We start from the raw sequence: 21,027 nt of genomic DNA on the forward strand, positions 1-21,027 counted from the left end.
GCAAACTGGTACTCACCCAAGTAGGACAAGGAAAGGAAATGTCACTCTTTCTGCAAGGAACATTGGTTGGCAAATCCAGTCTGGACTTCTGTGGGTCTCAAACCTTGGCTGGTACCCGTATCTGGCACAAAGGACCATAAGAGGAGAATATGGGTTGTCTCCATGGGGTGACTGGATAAAAAATGCAAGGTAGGTGATTGATATTCCTGTTTCAAAAACAAGGTTACAGATATCAAATCAATTGTTAAACTGATGTGGTCTTAAACAACAACACATGACAACAAAAAGCACAACTAAACAATGAATCATCACAGAAAAAAACATCAAAGGGTAATTAAGGAACAAAGGGTTGCATTCAGCACATGTATACAAAACACAACTCTAATGAATCATCCTGCACATGGCATACAACCAGAATGAATCAAGCACAAATCAGCTCAAAACAATACACACAACTACGTGAAACGATGTTCCAAGGAATCATTGGTTTTGGGGATGTTTGCTACAAGGCAACAATGGAAACACATCAGCTGGGTGTGGTTGATGAGGACTGGATTGAGTGATGGAATGGATCCTGACACTGTGTGGACAGTGTGGTACTTCACAGGAGCTCAAGGAATTCTAGCAAGAAGTATGACAGGAGGAAATTAATCAATCATACCGAAGGCTGAGACACAAGGAGTACTGGAGGCAGAGCACCTGGCTGTAAAGCAATAGCACTGGATGCATTGCCACAGGCACTGGAGGAGGAGCCTCAGTGAGCACTGGAAAAAGAGCCAAATGAGCTTGATACTTATGTGAAGCCACAGCACTGGATGAAAAGCAACAAGCTCTGGATGGGATTCTCAGGCACTGGAGTTCTCCCACTGCATGAAAAATGGAAGGAAGGAGCCCATTCAGTGGTTTGGAGTTGTCCCTCTGAAGGAAGAGTTGCAAACTGGTACTCACCCAAGTAGGACAAAGAAAAGGAAATGTCACTCTTTCTGCAAGGAACATTGGTTGGCAAATCCAGTCTGGACTTCTGTGTGTTTCAAACCTTGGCTGGTACCCGTATCTGGCACAAAGGACCATAAGAGGAGAATATGGGTTGTCTCCATGGGGTGACTGGATAAAAAATGCAAGGTAGGTGATTGATATTCCTGTTTCAAAACAAGGTTACAGATATCAAATCAATTGTTAATTAAACTGCTGTGGTCTTTAACAACAACACATGACAACAAAAAGCACAACTGAACAATGAATCAACACAGAAAAAAACATCAAAGGGTAATTAAGGAACAAAGGGTTTCATTCAGCACACGTATACAAAACACAACTCTAATGAATCATCCTGCACATGGCATACAACCAGAATGAATCAAGCACAAATGAGCTCAAAACAATACACACAGCTACGTGAAACGATGTTCCAAGAAATCTTTGGTTTGGGGATGTTATGTGACAAGGCAAAAATGGAAACACATCAGCTGGGTGTGGTTGATGAGAACTGGATTGAGTGATGGAATGGATCATGACACTGTGTGGACAGTGTGGTACTTCACAGGAGCTCAAGGAATGCTAGCAAGCAGTATGAGAGGAGGAAAATCAACAATCATACCGAAGGCTGAGACACAAGGAGTTCTGGAGGAAGAGCCACTGGATGTAAAGCAATAGCACCGGATGCATTGCCACAGGCACTGGAGGTGGAGCCTCAGTGAGCATGGTAAAAGAGCCAAATGAGCTTGATGCTGATGTGAAGCCACAGCACTGGATGGACAACAAGCTCTGGATGGGATTCTCAGGCACTGGAGTTCTCCCACTGCATGAAAAATGGAAGGAAGGAGCCCATTCAGTGGTGTGGATGTGTCCCTCTGAAGGAAGAGTTGCAAACTGGTACTCACCCAAGTAGGACAAGGAAAGGAAATGTCACTCTTTCTGCAAGGAACATTGGTTGGCAAATCCAGTCTGGACTTCTGTGGGTCTCAAACCTTGGCTGGTACCCGTATCTGGCACAAAGGACCATAAGAGGAGAATGTGAGTTGTCTCCATGGGATAACTGGATAAAAAATGCAAGGTAGGTGATTGAAATTCCTGTTTCAAAAACAAGGGTACAGATATCAAATCAATTGTTGATTTAATTGCTGTGGTCTTAAACAACAACACATGACAACAAAAAGCACAACTAAACAATCAATTGACACAGAAAAAAACATCAAAGGGTAAATAAGGTACACAGGGTTGCATTCAGCACACAGAACACAACTCTAATGAATCATCCTGTGCATGGCATACAACCAGAATGAATCTAGCACAAATGAGCTCAAAACAATACACACAACTACATGAAACGATGTTTCAAGGAATCTTTGGTTTTGGGATGTTTTGCTACAAGGCAACAATGGAAACACATCAGCTGGGCGTGGTTGATGAGGACTAAATTTAGTGATGGAATGGATCCTGACACTGTGTGGACAGTGTAGAACTTCACAGGAGCTCAAGGGATGCTAGCAAGAAGTATGAGCTGTGGAAAAAAATAATCATGACAATAGCTTGGACACAAGGAGTACTGGAGGCAGAGCCACTGGCTGTAAAGCAAAAGCACTGGATGCATTGCCACAGGCACTGGAGGAGGAGCCTCAGTGAGCACTGGAAAAAGAGCCAAAGAGAGCTTGATGCTGATGTGAAGCCACAGCACTGGATGGACAACAAGCTCTGGATGGGATTCACAGGCACTGGAGTTCTCCCAATGCATGAAGGCTGGAAGGAAGGAGCCCATTCAGTGGTGTGGATTTGTCCCTCTGAATGAAGAGTTGCAAACTGGTACTCACCCAAGTAGGACAAGGAAAGGAAATGTCACTCTTTCTGCAAGGAACATTGGTTGGCAAATCCAGTCTGGACTTCTGTGGGTCTCAAACCTTGGCTGGTATTGTATCTGGCACAAAGGACCATAAGAGGAGAATATGGGTTGTCTCCATGGGGTGACTGGATAAAAAATGCAAGGTAGGTGATTGATATTCCTGTTTCAAAAACAAGGTTACAGATATCAAATCAATTGTTAAACTGATGTGGTCTTAAACAACAACACATGACAACAAAAAGCACAACTAAACAATGAATCAACACAGAAAAAAACATCAAAGGGTAATTAAGGAACAAAGGGTTGCATTCAGCACATGTATACAAAACACAACTCTAATGAATCATCCTGCACATGGCATACAACCAGAATGAATCAAGCACAAATCAGCTCAAAACAATACACACAGCTACGTGAAACGATGTTCCAAGGAATCATTGGTTTTGGGGATGTTTGCTTCAAGGCAACAATGGAAACACATCAGCTGGGTGTGGTTGATGAGGACTGGATTGAGTGATGGAATGGATCCTGACACTGTGTGGACAGTGTGGTACTTCACAGGAGCTCAAGGAATTCTAGCAAGAAGTATGACAGGAGGAAAATAATCAATCATACCGAAGGCTGAGACACAAGGAGTACTGGAGGCAGAGCACCTGGCTGTAAAGCAATAGCACTGGATGCATTGCCACAGGCACTGGAGGAGGAGCCTCAGTGAGCACTGGAAAAAGAGCCAAATGAGCTTGATGCTTATGTGAAGCCACAGCACTGGATGAAAAGCAACAAGCTCTGGATGGGATTCTCAGGCACTGGAGTTATCCCACTGCATGAAAAATGGAAGGAAGGAGCCCATTCAGTGGTTTGGAGTTGTCCCTCTGAAGGAAGAGTTGCAAACTGGTACTCACCCAAGTAGGACAAAGAAAAGGAAATGTCACTCTTTCTGCAAGGAACATTGGTTGGCAAATCCAGTCTGGACTTCTGTGGGTCTCAAACCTTGGCTGGTACCCGTATCTGGCACAAAGGACCATAAGAGGAGAATTTGGGTTGTCTCCATGGGGTGACTGGATAAAAAATGCAAGGTAGGTGATTGATATTCCTGTTTCAAAACAAGGTTACAGATATCAAATCAATTGTTAATTAAACTGCTGTGGTCTTTAACAACAACACATGACAACAAAAAGCACAACTGAACAATGAATCAACACAGAAAAAAACATCAAAGGGTAATTAAGGACCAAAGGGTTTCATTCAGCACACGTATACAAAACACAACTCTAATGAATCATCCTGCACATGGCATACAACCAGAATGAATCAAGCACAAATCAGCTCAAAACAATACACACAACTACGTGAAACGATGTTTCAAGAAATCTTTGGTTTGGGGATGTTATGCTACAATGCACCAATGGAAACACATCAGCGTGGTGTGGTTGATGAGAACTGGATTGAGTGATGGAATGGATCCTGACACTGTGTGGACAGTGTGGTACTTCACAGGAGCTCAAGGATGGCAAGCAAAATGTATGAGAGGAGGAAAATAATCAATTATACCGAAGACTGAGACACAAGGAGTACTGAAGGCAGAGCCACTGGATGTAAAGCAATAGCACTGGATGCATTGCCACAGGCACTGGAGGTGGAGCCTCAGTGAGCACTGGAAAAAGAGCCAAATGAGCTTGATGCTTATGTGAAGCCACAGCGCTGGATGGACAACAGGCTCTGGATGGGATTCTCAGGCACTGGAGTTCTCCCACTGCATGAAAAATGGAAGGAAGGAGCCCATTCAGTGGTTTGGAGTTGTCCCTCTGAATGAAGAGTTGCAAACTGGTACTCACCCAAGTAGGACAAGGAAAGGAAATGTCCCTCTTTCTACAAGGAACATTGGTTGGCAAATCCAGTCTGGACTTCTGTGGGTCTCAAACCTTGGCTGGTATTGTATCTGGCACAAAGGACCATAAGAGGAGAATATGAGTTGTCTCCATGGGATAACTGGATAAAAAATGCAAGGTAGGTGATTGAAATTCCTGTTTCAAAAACAAGGGTACAGATATCAAATCAATTGTTGATTTAATTGCTGTGGTCTTAAACAACAACACATGACAACAAAAAGGACAACTAAACAATCAATTGACACAGAAAAAAACATCAAAGGGTAAATAAGGTACACAGGGTTGCATTCAGCACACAGAACACAACTCTAATGAATCATCCTGTGCATGGCATACAACCAGAATGAATCTAGCACAAATGAGCTCAAAACAATACACACAACTACATGAAACGATGTTTCAAGGAATCTTTGATTTGGGATGTTTTGCTACAAGGCAACAATGGAAACACATCAGCTGGGTGTGGTTGATGAGAACTGGATTGAGTGATGGAATGGATCATGACACTGTGTGGACAGTGTGGTACTTCACAGGAGCTCAAGGAATGCTAGCAAGCAGTATGAGAGGAGGAAAATCAACAATCATACCGAAGGCTGAGACACAAGGAGTTCTGGAGGAAGAGCCACTGGATGTAAAGCAATAGCACCGGATGCATTGCCACAGGCACTGGAGGTGGAGCCTCAGTGAGCATGGTAAAAAGAGCCAAATGAGCTTGATGCTGATGTGAAGCCACAGCACTGGATGGACAACAAGCTCTGGATGGGATTCTCAGGCACTGGAGTTCTCCCACTGCATGAAAAATGGAAGGAAGGAGCCCATTCAGTGGTGTGGATTTGTCCCTCTGAAGGAAGAGTTGCAAACTGGTACTCACCCAAGTAGGACAAGGAAAGGAAATGTCACTCTTTCTGCAAGGAACATTGGTTGGCAAATCCAGTCTGGACTTCTGTGGGTCTCAAACCTTGGCTGGTATCGTTATCTGGCACAAAGGACCATAAGAGGAGAATATGAGTTGTCTCCATGGGATGACTGGATAAAGAATGCAAGGTAGGTGAATTATATTCCTGTTTCAAAAACAAGGTTACAGATATCAAATCAATTGTTGATTAACTTGCTGTGGTCTTAAACAACAACACATGACAACAAAAAGCACAACTGAACAATGAATCAACACATAAATACACATCAAAGGGTACTGAAGGTACACAGGGTTGCATTCAGCACACATATACAAAACACAACTCTAATGAATCATCCTGCACATGGCATACAACCAGAATGAATCTAGCACAAATGAGCTCAAAACAATACACACAACTACATGAAACGATGTTTCAAGGAATCTTTGATTTGGGATGTTTTGCTACAAGGCAACAATGGAAACACATCAGCTGGGTGTGGTTGATGAGAACTGGATTGAGTGATGGAATGGATCATGACACTGTGTGGACAGTGTGGTACTTCACAGGAGCTCAAGGAATGCTAGCAAGCAGTATGAGAGGAGGAAAATCAACAATCATACCGAAGGCTGAGACACAAGGAGTTCTGGAGGAAGAGCCACTGGATGTAAAGCAATAGCACCGGATGCATTACCACAGGCACTGGAGGTGGAGCCTCAGTGAGCATGGTAAAAAGAGCCAAATGAGCTTGATGCTGATGTGAAGCCACAGCACTGGATGGACAACAAGCTCTGGATGGGATTCTCAGGCACTGGAGTTCTCCCACTGCATGAAAAATGGAAGGAAGGAGCCCATTCAGTGGTGTGGATTTGTCCCTCTGAAGGAAGAGTTGCAAACTGGTACTCACCCAAGTAGGACAAGGAAAGGAAATGTCACTCTTTCTGCAAGGAACATTGGTTGGCAAATCCAGTCTGGACTTCTGTGGGTCTCAAACCTTGGCTGGTATTGTATCTGGCACAAAGGACCATAAGAGGAGAATATAAGTTGTCTCCATGGGATAACTGGATAAAAAATGCAAGGTAGGTGATTGAAATTCCTGTTTCAAAAACAAGGGTACAGATATCAAATCAATTGTTGATTTAATTGCTGTGGTCTTAAACAACAACACATGACAACAAAAAGGACAACTAAACAATCAATTGACACAGAAAAAAACATCAAAGGGTAAATAAGGTACACAGGGTTGCATTCAGCACACAGAACACAACTCTAATGAATCATCCTGCGCATGGCATACAACCAGAAAGAATCAAGTACGAATCAACTCATAACTGTACACACAACTACGTGAAACATTATTCCAAGGAATCATCGGTTTTGGGATGTTTCTCTACAAGGCAACAATGGAAACACATCAGCTGGGTGTGGTTGATGAGAACTGGATTGAGTGATGGAATGGATCATGACACTGTGTGGACAGTGTAGTACTTCACAGGAGCTCAAGGAATGCAAGCAAGAAGTATGAGAGGAGGAAAATAATCAATCATACCGAAGGCTGAGACACAAGAAGCACTGGAGGCAGAGCCACTGGATGTAAAGCAATAGCACCGGATGCATTGCCACAGGCACTGGAGGTGGAGCCTCAGTGAGCATGGTAAAAAAGAGCCAAATGAGCTTGATGCTGATGTGAAGCCACAGCACTGGATGGACAACAAGCTCTGGATGGGATTCTCAGGCACTGGAGTTCTCCCACTGCATGAAAAATGGAAGGAAGGAGCCCATTCAGTGGTGTGGATTTGTCTCTCTGAAGGAAGAGTTGCAAACTGGCACTCACCCAAGTAGGACAAGGAAATGAAAAGTCACTCGTTCTGCAAGGAACATTGGGTGGCTAATCCAGTCTGGACTTCTGTGGGTCTCAAACCTTGGCTGATTCCCTTATTTGGCACAAAGGACCATAAGAGGAGAATATGGGTTGTCTCCAAGGGGTGATTGGATAAAGAATGCAAGGTAGGTGACTGATATTCCTGTTTCAAAAACAAGGTTACAGATATCAAATCAATTGTTGAATTAATTGCTGTGGTCTCTAACAACAACACATGACAACAAAAAGCACAACTAAACAATGAATGGACACGGAAAAAAAACACATCAAAGGGTACTGAAGGTACAAAGGGTTGCATTCAGCACACATATACAAAACACAACTCTAATGAATCATTCTGCACATGGCATACAACCAGAATAAATCAAGCACAAATCAGCTCGAAACCATTCACACAACTATGTGAAACGATGTTCCAAGGAATCTTTGGTTTTGGGATGTTTTGCTACAAGGCAACAATGGAAACACATCAGCTGGGCGTGGTTGATGAGGACTAAATTTAGTGATGGAATGGATCCTGACACTGTGTGGACAGTGTAGAACTTCACAGGAGCTCAAGGGATGCTAGCAAGAAGTATGAGCTGTGGAAAAAAATAATCATGACAATAGCTTGGACACAAGGAGTACTGGAGGCAGAGCCACTGGCTGTAAAGCAAAAGCACTGGATGCATTGCCACAGGCACTGGAGGAGGAGCCTCAGTGAGCACTGGAAAAAGAGCCAAAGAGAGCTTGATGCTGATGTGAAGCCACAGCACTGGATGGACAACAAGCTCTGGATGGGATTCACAGGCACTGGAGTTCTCCCAATGCATGAAGGCTGGAAGGAAGGAGCCCATTCAGTGGTGTGGATTTGTCCCTCTGAATGAAGAGTTGCAAACTGGTACTCACCCAAGTAGGACAAGGAAAGGAAATGTCACTCTTTCTGCAAGGAACATTGGTTGGCAAATCCAGTCTGGACTTCTGTGGGTCTCAAACCTTGGCTGGTACCCGTATCTGGCACAAAGGACCATAAGAGGAGAATATGGGTTGTCTCCATGGGGTGACTGGATAAAAAATGCAAGGTAGGTGATTGATATTCCTGTTTCAAAAACAAGGTTACAGATATCAAATCAATTGTTAAACTGATGTGGTCTTAAACAACAACACATGACAACAAAAAGCACAACTAAACAATGAATCAACACAGAAAAAAACATCAAAGGGTAATTAAGGAACAAAGGGTTGCATTCAGCACATGTATACAAAACACAACTCTAATGAATCATCCTGCACATGGCATACAACCAGAATGAATCAAGCACAAATCAGCTCAAAACAATACACACAACTACGTGAAACGATGTTCCAAGGAATCATTGGTTTTGGGGATGTTTGCTTCAAGGCAACAATGGAAACACATCAGCTGGGTGTGGTTGATGAGGACTGGATTGAGTGATGGAATGGATCCTGACACTGTGTGGACAGTGTGATACTTCACAGGAGCTCAAGGAATTCTAGCAAGAAGTATGACAGGAGGAAAATAATCAATCATACCGAAGGCTGAGACACAAGGAGTACTGGAGGCAGAGCACCTGGCTGTAAAGCAATAGCACTGGATGCATTGCCACAGGCACTGGAGGAGGAGCCTCAGTGAGCACTGGAAAAAGAGCCAAATGAGCTTGATGCTTATGTGAAGCCACAGCACTGGATGAAAAGCAACAAGCTCTGGATGGGATTCTCAGGCACTGGAGTTATCCCACTGCATGAAAAATGGAAGGAAGGAGCCCATTCAGTGGTTTGGAGTTGTCCCTCTGAAGGAAGAGTTGCAAACTGGTACTCACCCAAGTAGGACAAAGAAAAGGAAATGTCACTCTTTCTGCAAGGAACATTGGTTGGCAAATCCAGTCTGGACTTCTGTGGGTCTCAAACCTTGGCTGGTACCCGTATCTGGCACAAAGGACCATAAGAGGAGAATTTGGGTTGTCTCCATGGGGTGACTGGATAAAAAATGCAAGGTAGGTGATTGATATTCCTGTTTCAAAACAAGGTTACAGATATCAAATCAATTGTTAATTAAACTGCTGTGGTCTTTAACAACAACACATGACAACAAAAAGCACAACTGAACAATGAATCAACACAGAAAAAAACATCAAAGGGTAATTAAGGACCAAAGGGTTTCATTCAGCACACGTATACAAAACACAACTCTAATGAATCATCCTGCACATGGCATACAACCAGAATGAATCAAGCACAAATCAGCTCAAAACAATACACACAACTACGTGAAACGATGTTTCAAGAAATCTTTGGTTTGGGGATGTTATGCTACAAGGCACCAATGGAAACACATCAGCGTGGTGTGGTTGATGAGAACTGGATTGAGTGATGGAATGGATCCTGACACTGTGTGGACAGTGTGGTACTTCACAGGAGCTCAAGGATGGCAAGCAAAATGTATGAGAGGAGGAAAATAATCAATTATACCGAAGACTGAGACACAAGGAGTACTGAAGGCAGAGCCACTGGATGTAAAGCAATAGCACTGGATGCATTGCCACAGGCACTGGAGGTGGAGCCTCAGTGAGCACTGGAAAAAGAGCCAAATGAGCTTGATGCTTATGTGAAGCCACAGCGCTGGATGGACAACAGGCTCTGGATGGGATTCTCAGGCACTGGAGTTCTCCCACTGCATGAAAAATGGAAGGAAGGAGCCCATTCAGTGGTTTGGAGTTGTCCCTCTGAATGAAGAGTTGCAAACTGGTACTCACCCAAGTAGGACAAGGAAAGGAAATGTCCCTCTTTCTGCAAGGAACATTGGTTGGCAAATCCAGTCTGGACTTCTGTGGGTCTCAAACCTTGGCTGGTACCCGTATCTGGCACAAAGGACCAAAAAAGGAGAATATGGGTTGTCTCCATGGGGTGACTGGATAAGAGTTGCAAGGTAGGTGATTGATATTCCCTATAATCCACAATGTTGGGGGTAATGGATCATAGCATTACTCTAATTGGGTAAGGTGGAAGTTTTCTGCTTCTGAACAAGAGGACAGGGTTTTAGAATTGCTTGCAGAATGTGGGGCTGGAGGAAAAGATACACACCGTGCCATGGCTGAGATGCAAGCAGCACTTGGAGGCAGAGCCACGGGAGATGGATGTCTTGGAACATGCGCTGGATGTGAAACCACAGGGGCTGGAGGTGGAGCTGCAAGGAGTGCTGGAGGCGAAGCCACAGGAGTTTTATGCAAAGCAACAGACGGTGGACCGCCAGGGTATATATGAACGATGGAAAAGAGCAAAGCAAAAAAATGATCAGTCTCTGTATCACAAAACTGTCACTTTTACAGCATGCATTCATGGCACTTCACACACGGGAGTGGTGTATTCAACAACTGTCGGGCACATGGAAACTCACATGGGAACTATTTACAAATGAAACTCATCTAAATTTAACAATTTAAGGCACATGATCGAGTGGGCTTTCTAACTGACAGTGACCCTTCTCTGTTTTTCTAGGAGTGCTGTTATTTTGCTCTTCTTGCAAAAGGCGTTTTCCTCTGGGAGGATCATCCGCTAAAGACAGGTATGTTGCTCCCGAGGCATGAGCTTCATCCTGGATGTGCCATTGTCTGAAGAAATATAATTTGCTGACACTGTTACTCTTGTTTATCAGCCAATTCTCCATCATGCAACCTTAAAGTCTTGTAGCTGTGTTGTTTGGCAAATTGTAAAGGCTGAGGTTCATGATAGTCAATGACATTGAAAAATACATCCTAATGTCTGACCAATGTGAAGCCAGTAATAACTCTACATTATTTAAGTTTGCCTTCATTTTGATTCTCTTTTTCTTGCAGTGGATTAAAATACTTAAGCATGCTGTTTCTTGCTCGATCATCTCTCTCCTGGACTTCTTTGGCTTCACTCTCTGAGGTAAAATGTGGCAACAGTTGTGTATTAGCCTATTTTATTCAGAAATGTGAATTTTTCTGTTAATAACTTCACTTTTTCTGTATCCGCTCATGAAGTTGTTCTGGAGTGACTCTGGTATTTGTCTTTTACAGGGTGCTGTTACTGTTTGAACGCAGCAATGTAGTGGTCATTGCTCTACCTGGGGTTCTTTTCACCAGCTCAGGAGTAGGGCCGTCTAAGGTAAGAGGCCACACAACCTCGCTGTACTTGACTTAAAACTAGGGAGCTTGTTGACAATCTGGAGGACGGTAAAGTCACAAGGAGTCACAAAGATCTGCATTATAAGTTGGGCTAGTTTTGCATTATGTTTTTAAAAATTATGTCCAAAGTTCTGGAAATAGAGGAGGGTTTTTACAGATAGAGAACAATTATATAGTTTCCAATCCAGTAGAATGGAGTTTATGTCAGAAAGTAGTTTGTTGTTGCCAGCAGTGAAACAATTCAAGAGGAGAAAAGATTCTCAAATGTTAGAATATAACTTCAGATTTTTCATGACAAAAAGCATCTCTGCTGCATTCATAGTGACTACGCCTGTTCTCGAATGACTGTCTGGATGTCATTGCTGCTTAAAATTAGTGTCATTTTGTTTTGTTTTACAGACCAGGGGAGCTGCTGTGTTAATTATTGCTGTGATCTGCATCCTTCTTTTTGAAAACGCTGATCTCATGGCAGAGATGGCAGAGCTCTGTATCCTTTCATACTGACAGAGCAACAGCTTCTTGACTGTTCATTGTCTTTTCCTGTCGTTGACCTGTGTTTATGTTGTGTCTACCTTGACTCTTCTTTGTACCAGCTGAGGGACTCCGTGACAGTGCGCTCATACACTTCCTCTACACTGCCATTGCATTTGCAGATCACAAAGTAAGCAAAGCCCACTCAGAAAAAGTTTTACTTACCTAAGTCCAGTTAAGTATTGGTTTTGTTCTAATTAAATTCCCTCCTGTCAAGGTGGTGTTGTGCTGCTGGTGGTCTCCCTGTGCCTGAAGGTGGGTTTCCACACAGCCTCCAGAAAACTCTCAGCGGAAATTGGTGGGGCAAAATGCCTCTATGCCCTGGACAACCTGCTTTCTGCTGTGGTGCTTTTGCCCTGGGTCATAGTGCTAACAGTAGCCACAGAGGTAGGTGCACTTTGTGGGTTTTATTCTAATTTTCTTTTAATCTGTTGCTCAGTTTGCATTTGCATTTTTTGGCTCCTGTTGAAACTTTAAGAGCTTTAAGTATTCAGAAAGTAGACAGAGATCTTTTTGTCAGTGCCATGTGTCTCATAACTGACCTCATAACTGTCTGTTTTCCTTGCTCTAGAGTAAAATTGATTCCTGGTAATCGCTCAGGATGTGCCTGCTGAGGGTGCCATCGCCCTTGTCCTCAGCAGCCTGCTGCTGGCAAACTTCTGTACTTACCCGCTGACTGACCAGCTGCACTCCATGAGCAAACCTCCAACGACAGGTCAGCACAGAGCATGTGCCGTCTGGAGAAGTGATCGTCAGCGCTATCTTCTGTATCACGTGTAAGTGACAGTTGTGGTCAACAACACAAAGATTTCTCTGATCAATGAGCTGTGGGAAAGAATGATCATGTAGTCATGTTTTTATTTCACATTCCCTTTTTTGGTCCTCAGAAAAAGTGTTTCCTAAAAGCAGCAAATTATTTGTGAAAGGATATTTCATCATCTGAGTGATCTCCCTGAAAGGTCAAGAATTTTTCTGTCCTGTGACAATATGAAAACTCAGGAGCACTTGAGGTGGTGTCTCCAAATGCTGCACAAATTTTCTCCTTTACTGAAAGATAAACTGAGAAGATATGTGATAGACTGTTCCTGAATATACTGGCATTGGGTTATAACTTTCTTAAGAATTGTAAGGAAATTGTTATATATAAAAAAATATTCCTCTGTCAATCTTAAGAAAATACTGATGAGTATTATGCAGTTGCTTCTTGAAATCAAAAGATAAATCCAAGTTATTACGAAATAGTAGGAAGAATTTAGGTATACACTATTGCATACAGAAATCATTTTACCACATTTTGCATTGCATAGAACCGACTTCATCACTTCTTACTTTTTCCCTGCAGCATCAAGCATTCTGTTGTGCTGTCAAGAAAAGGTCAGAAGGGCACCGTGGCAGGTTACCCTCCAGTCACTCCCTCGATTCATCAAAGATTCCCTGAAGCAATACTTGGAGGAACACAACTCCGGACAGATCTTCTACTTCCTGTGCCTCAACCTGGTATGTACAGCTTTAAAACACTCAGAGCTGCCCCTCCAGGTGAAAGTTTGAGAACATATAGACTAGGGCAGCTCTTTAAGAAACTTAAAACTGTTCACTGCAAAACTTACAGATTTTGTTGTGCAAATAAAAAACAAAAGGAACAAAATCCCTAGTTCAATCTCAACAGATACACTACAGGATATGGTAAAATGTCATGCAGTTCATGGCAAAAGTATTACTTTAAGACTTTGTATTGAAAAGTTGCACATTATAAACTTTTATAAGGCAGTTTTACTAACTAGTTTTACTTTTGGATGCTAAATTTCAAATCTTGTTGTGGAAATGAGGGAGCAGTTTTGTACTGAAGTCTGGCCGTAGACTGAAATATTTTTCCTTAGAATTAGTATGCACAGCTCAAATTGACTTTTTGTTGTATAACCTGGGGTCTGTTTTTGCTTTTGTATGCCTTTACAGTTGCGGAGCTGTTGGATGCTGCTTGGACCAACAGCCTGGGTTTAATGTCTGAAGGCTTTAACAAGCTGTTTGACCGCTCAGCTTCAGTCATCAACTGTTTGCCGCCCTCATGACCCGCTTAAAAGCCCCCAGGATCTTCTCCTATTGGTAATTTTCATAAAGGAGCTTTGCTTGCAGATTGAGGAGTAGTTCAAAACTGGGTGTTTAAAGTCTGTCATTTGTTTCTGCAGATACGGTCGTGTTGAAATACCTTCTGGATTCATCAATGGCCTGTTCCTGATGGTCTTTGCTGTTGTTGATTTTGTTGAGTCCATCACACGTCTGTTGGATTCTCCAAATATAGACATAGACATGCTGCCTGTAAGTAAACTGCTTTTGCCAAAAGGATGTAACCTTTAGACCTAGAGACTTTTTAAAATTATATCTAGCTTTAAAAAACAGTTCATTTTGCTCTTAGCAGACCATGACCAACTTTTGAATCAGACGTTTCAGGCAACACATGACATCTCAAACGTTTCTGTTTTGCATGGATTCAGTCTGTACTCTTCATGTGTTTGTTGTGTTTTTTTATCTCCTGCAGCCAATGTCTGTTGGAGGCTGACTGGTCAACCTGGTGTGGTATCCGTGCCTTCAGCCACGCTCATGACCGTGGTGGTAAAAGCTGATCACTCTCCACACGGCCACTCCCACAGCAAGCACAGCCACAGAGGTCACGGGCTCTTACATGGACACAGTAGTCATGGGCACTCTCACGGCCCCCGGCGTAGAGGCATTGATGCCAACAGAAGAGGTGTGTTTGATGTTTTATATATTTAGTTTTCTTTTATTAAAAGGGACAATTGATTTAAATTAACACTTGTATAAATACGCCATAGCTAAACTAAAGGGAAGTTTCAAATGCTCAAACATAATGTGAAGGTTTTTCTGATTTGTAGGTGAAAGCCAATTTAAAAGATGCGGAGGTGAATAATCTTTCGGCGCAGGTGGAGGAGGAGGCCTACTTCAACACGTCTGGACTCAGCACTGGATTTCAAGAAGTGTTGGCAATAACTCAGCATATGAAGTCCATGAAATACCTGAATGATGGAACATGTATCATGTGAAAACCATCTGTCAGACCAAATGAAACCCTCAGTTTTTGTTTTTTTTTATAGTTAATTGTACAGACTATGTTTATGTTGGTCTAATAAATCTGAACATATTTGTTTAATCTTTGTGACAGATTTCTTAAGTTAAGTTTGTCAACTTTGTGCTCATTCAAACACTGCATATAATATATTTAGTTTCTAACTTTATTTTTTCTTTTATGTGAAAGGCTCTCATCATACACTGTTAGAATATGTTAAAGGTCATTAAGGATAGGGTTTATGATGGAGAGTTGCCCTGATAAAGAGCACTGACAACTGTAAGATCTGAAGATCTACTCCTTACTGGCAACTTGGAGCAGTCAACTACCAATCAGGATAGAAGCTGCGCTATCCAATCAGGACAATATTGTTACTGCTGGCTCCAAAAAGAAAAACTCACACATGTACACACAATTTATAAATGTGGTGTAGGAGCAGGTTATGAATGGGGTTGTTTTTATTTTTGTTTGTTTAATTACGGGTGGAAAAGTTTATAAGGGTGGAACCTTGTTAGTGTGGCCGGTGTTCACCCGGAAAGGTTTGATAGTTTTTTGACCGCTGTACGCTGGGGAGGAAGGTGCTGCAAGATGAAGGGATACTCTGTAATTGTATTAGACAATCTGAACCTTTGTTCTTAAAAATAAGTCGACTGATCATTGAGAAAGTGTGCACTTTAAGACGTGTATTAACTTTCTGTATGTATTGGAGTAATGGGCACTAATATGATGCATATTATGTGAAAGAAACACAATCTAACACACCCTATGTTACTTCACTGCAGAGAGTAATGCTTACTATGACACAACTGATATGTGTTACTCCATGAAAACAGATATATCTGACAGGTTTCATTTTACTCACAACTACATCTGGTCCTGTTTGCATGTAATGTTAGAGTCTTGAGTCTGTCATGTGGAGAAACTATGGGGTTCATGCATCCTGTGCAGCTGATTATCTCTTGTTCTTCTACTCAATTTAACTGGAGGTTCCCTCTGTGGCCTTGATCTCCATTTCTGCAGAGAAATCAGAAAAAAACAACAACATAAAGCTGAGTCTGTTCAGCACAAAACTTTTTTTTTTTTAAGCAAAAATGTACTTCTTTTTCCTAATATTCTGTCAATTTTGTTTGCTAGCTTTCACTTCCCACCAAAGATACTAAAAAGTAAAAACAAAAAAAACTGTTTGAAAAACATTTCATTCTGTATTTCATTCTGTATTTCATGCTGACAGTGTCCACAACATAAAATAAATATAAGAGCACTTTATTTAATTATTGATATTTAATTATATTGCCACATTTATTATTGTATTTTTTTTATTTATTTATTTACTGATGTATATGTTTTATTTTTTATTTTTAATTTTGGCAGTTTTTGTCCTCCATACAGAGGGGCAGACCTCTAAAGATATGGACATAAACAACAGACTGAGACAAAATAAAAGATGTATAACTATTCAGATATTTTGTGTAATAAAATAATCTTTTCTTTCCAACATTAACACAATCTATCTTGTGCTTTGAGACCTTTTTTTCAGATGTCTAATAAATGTCTTCACCAAAGACTCAGGGGTCAAATAATCTCTGGTAATGGACAGGGATTTTCATTATTGTTGATCTTAGCTTCATTATTTGTTGAAATAATGTTTTTATGACATGTAGGTCTTTTTGGATAGCTCTCAAAAAATGTTTGCTTTTTCAAAGGCATGTATTAGTATTTTTATTAATTACTATGGAATGATAATCATATACTACTGTGCTTTTTCATCTCTACATTGCATCAACTTTTTGATGCCACAATGATCTACAGGTCAGTGTTTCAGGTATCTAGTTCCATTTTGTTTTATAAAAATGCAAGTTGAAAAAACACCCACCTGGGAGATCTGTTTTGGGAAAAAAAATGCTTTAATGGCAAAAATGTTCCCAATAACTATCACAAGCACACGTCAATGAATTAGATGGCCAGCTTTTTTTATGTTGATGAAAATTAACACACCACAGGAAAGATTTGTTTAAAAATGCCTCACATTTTCAATTATTAAAAGATTTATTGTTAAAAATTATTTTTTAATCCTTAAATCCCAACCTGAAAGATTTCTTAACATAAAGGAGCTGAAATTGAACCCTGCCTTTTTCCTGAAAAAGGAAAACAGCTAGCAAAAAAAGGAAGTTTACACATCAGTGAGATTACACATCTCTACATTCATGTTTGTAACATGTTTGTGTAAGGTTTAACTCAAAACTCCAGCAGGAGCAGGATGAAGATCAAACTGCCATGAAGTTTGGACAGTTACATCAACACTCACACAAACTTGAAATAAGAAAATGACTGAGCTGCTTTACAAACTTCAATCATCACAGTGAAAGTTGCACAGGGCTGAATATGTCACACTTCGGTGGTGTCTTTTCAGAACTTCCACTGAACTATGAAATCACATTTTCATGTGCTTGAAACAAATACTGTGAGGTGTGAGGGATCAAACTAAAATATACTCTGCAGACTTTCAAACTGGTTGTTGAAACTCATTTCACATCTCAGACATTGCCATATTTTTGCCAGACTGATTCAAACCATGTAGATTATAATAAAGAAAAAAACTCACAGGCTGTAGATTGAAAAGCAAATCAGATGAAAGACTCGACTTAAATATTACACACGTCCCAAGAGAGAAGACCTTTTTAGATTTCCAGTCACACATGACAGATGAAATATCATGCTTTCATTTTAACAGTGGACACATACCTAATTATATAGTGACAACCATTTGGCACGAACTTCACAAACATTAATCACTCGTAATACTCTCCCAGGATATTAGAGAAGTAAAAATGTTGACGGATGAGCCACTTGCACATTATGTAGTTCTTCATTTTCCCCCCAAAGCTTAGATTAACTAAGCCAAGCTGTTACCTAGATCTTTCAGGATGCACCTCTTCACTACTGTGACTGAGGCCTACTTTAGCATTGTGGAGTTTAGCGCTTCAATATGTTGTTAGAGATTTAAAAAAACAGGTTGTCAGTCAGATTTTGGGATGATGTTTTAGACTTTTGCTGACTTTGTCACTAAATCCAAAGCCAGTTTTGAACGTGATCGATCAGTACTGCTTTACTACAAATAGATAAAAAGAAAAAAAAAGGAATGCTTCTAAAACTTTATCTGGTGATTTGCCGGACTGATGCATTCCCTGCAGATATGTGTAATAGAGGTCACATCACCATCATTCTGATCCTCACCAGCTGGATCCTACTGAGCAATGTAATGTTCAAGCATGCGCTTCTGCACCTGAGGTAATGTTACTAAGCTGACTGCAGTCTACCTTGCAGCATTCAGAAGAAAAAAAAAAGTTATTCAGTTGTGGTACAAAGTTTTGCAAATTGACAGACTTTAAAAAAACTTTCTGGTTCCTAAGTTTTACCTCCTTTGCATCAAGCTTTGACCTACCATTAGTTTCCCTATGCGATTATCTATTTACATCTTGTATATTTCTTCCTGTCGTTGTTGCAGGATGTTACCCCAACACTGTTACCCAACCTGAAATAAATGCACAAATCAAACAGTCAATTCTTCTGTCCAGAGTCATTAAAGTGACAAGATACCGGAGGGGTAATGTGGATTTGGTGTTCCTGAGCCTGAACACACAGGAGTGCGTCACTGAACTCATGACACTTTTTCAAGGCAAGCTTTCTGAACCTCAACATCAGGGTGGAAGAATCTGCTTGAGTGCTTCTCGTGTGCTTTGGCCCAGTTTGTCAGGGAATTTGACGGTGAAGTCTAAGATCATGTCGCCTCTCCTCTCAGGGCACTTTGACAGAGGAAGCCCTTCTCCAGATATTCGCTTTTTGGTTCCAGGTTTGACAACGTCTCTAGAGGTCACAGTGATGGTCCGGCCGTCCAGGGTCGGGGCATTGACTGTGCATCCACACAAAGCCTGAGGGGAGGCACAGAGAAAATGGAACACAAGTTAATCAGATACCACCAATATGCACATACATTTTGATAAACTATGTTACGTGTTTTAAATTCAGCATATCCTTACATCTCTGAGTGATATTTTTGCAGGATAAATAATATCTGAGCCTTCTCTTCTGAACACCGGATGAGGTTTATCTTTCACCACAAACACCACATCTGCAGGAATGTTACTTGGAGTTTCATCCCCCTCCTTGGGAAAAGTGATTTTTGTCCCCTCCTTCCAGCCGCGCTTGATGTCAACTGTTAAAATCTTGTCTTCACTGCGCATGGTGCAGCCGTCTGGGTTCAGTCTCTTGCGGGAAATCTTCATCTTCTTGGTGCAGCCTGAGAAGACCTCCTCGAGGCTCACCTTCAGCTCATGCACCACGGGCGGGTCCTTTCTTTTCTCTTGCGCCCTGTGAGGACCCCCTGGGTGGGATTTAAAGGATCTATGAAAGCCACCCATGCCTCCCATTCTCCCCATGCCAAACGGTGCAAAGGGGTCATTGATGTCCATCTCATCGTCTTCATTGTGTGAGAAGAAATGATCGAAGGGGCTGCGGCCACCGAAGAACTCAGCGAACATTGCGTGAGGGTCTCCATGGAAGGTGTAGTTGTAGCTTTGACCACAGTGTCCTCCACCTCCACCACCTCCTCCACCACCAGAGGAACCCTTTAGGCCTAAAAGGATGACAAACAGGACATAGCTTGAACATTTGGTTGGAGGTTATCACACATTACCATCTGTATCAAAAAGGAAGTCTTCATCAAAACTTGGTCAGTAGAGCAAGATGAATTATTTCAGTTTGACTCAAACTTCCATAAAACTCACAAATTTGACCTTTTACCACCTTAACAGCCAAGACCCCTCCCTTTATCAGCACCATAAGGATGCAGACTGTGACATTTCACTGTGACCTTTCAGGAGCAAAAATCTATGCATCTTTGAACTGGCTGAACCTGAATTTCATCCCACGAACAGACTGACAGGACAGGCAAGAACTCGCTGCTTCCAGCAACTTCTCTATACATCGTCCACACACGCCCCTTCATTGTCCCACTAATGAAAAGATGCCGGTAGCAGCGATCAGGGGTTGAATCAATGCATCAGCTAACAGAATCAGGGTGTGCAGACAGCATGCTTTCTTACATTTAAGAAACATCCTAAATCATTATAAAAGATGGGAGCACAAACTTAAAAATTATAGAAGTTGTAAGGAAGAGGAGTTTGGTAACCTTCTTCTCCAAAGCGATCATAGATGTCCTTCTTCTTGGCATCGCTGAGAACATCGTAGGCTTCAGCAATCTCCTTAAATTTATCCTCAGCTCCAGGAGACTTGTTTTTGTCCGGATGATAACGTAGGGCCTGTTTTCTGTACGCCTTTTTTATCTCGTCTTCGGAGGCACCCTTGGCTATCCCGAGCACTTTGTAGTAATCTTTACCCATTACAATAAAAGATCAGTCCCCCTCCAACGTCACATAAACATCTTCAATGCAGATGCTTCAGTTTTTGTTCAATGCCAGCAACACATCCAGCGTGTCCGCCGTATGGGCCAGGTCCACAGGCTCCTCCACCGCCGCAGCCGCTGCTGTCACCGCTGCGGTACAAAAAAAAAGCTGCCTCGCTAACTGACAAGCTAAGCTTTCCTCACTTGTCACAGACAGTGGACAACGTTTTACTCTTCAAGCTCCAAGAAGACGACGAGGAATACCACACTGCTCGAAAAACCTAACTTTGAGCACCATGTCCATCCGTGGGCGTCCGTATGTTAGCGTCGCGCTGAAAACCCAGTGAGGAAACTTCTGGAAGACG

At 41.9% G+C, this 21,027-nt stretch overlaps 1 protein-coding gene across 1 annotated transcript; it reads right to left on the bottom strand.

Moving 5' to 3' along the window:
• Nucleotides 1-17,225: 17,225 nt before the first annotated feature.
• Nucleotides 17,226-21,011, bottom strand: dnajb1a (DnaJ heat shock protein family (Hsp40) member B1a). Its single transcript, XM_074696548.1, has 3 exons — nt 20,450-21,011; nt 19,299-19,894; nt 17,226-19,190 (listed from the first exon to the last, which is right to left on the bottom strand). The coding sequence occupies exons 1-3, from the start codon at nt 20,658-20,660 to the stop codon at nt 18,960-18,962; spliced, it is 1,038 nt and encodes a 345-aa protein (XP_074552649.1). The 5' UTR covers nt 20,661-21,011; the 3' UTR covers nt 17,226-18,959.
• Between the last annotated feature and the right edge of the window lie 16 nt (nt 21,012-21,027).

The sequence above is a fragment of the Halichoeres trimaculatus genome, unplaced genomic scaffold, assembly GCF_033239565.1.
Source record: "Halichoeres trimaculatus isolate MK-OKI-2021-1 unplaced genomic scaffold, fHalTri1.1 fHalTri1_scaffold_20, whole genome shotgun sequence".
In the NCBI taxonomy this organism is placed as follows: Eukaryota; Metazoa; Chordata; class Actinopteri; order Labriformes; family Labridae; genus Halichoeres; species Halichoeres trimaculatus.

Excerpts from the sequence above, each read along its gene's own strand:
- dnajb1a (XM_074696548.1), bottom strand. The coding sequence starts at position 20,660 with ATGGGTAAAGATTACTACAAAGTGCTCGGGATAGCCAAGGGTGCCTCC. Across the intron at positions 19,895-20,449 it reads TGATCGCTTTGGAGAAGAAG|GCCTAAAGGGTTCCTCTGGT; the intron begins GTTACCAAACTC and ends TCATCCTTTTAG. Across the intron at positions 19,191-19,298 it reads CAAAAATATCACTCAGAGAT|GCTTTGTGTGGATGCACAGT; the intron begins GTAAGGATATGC and ends GCCTCCCCTCAG.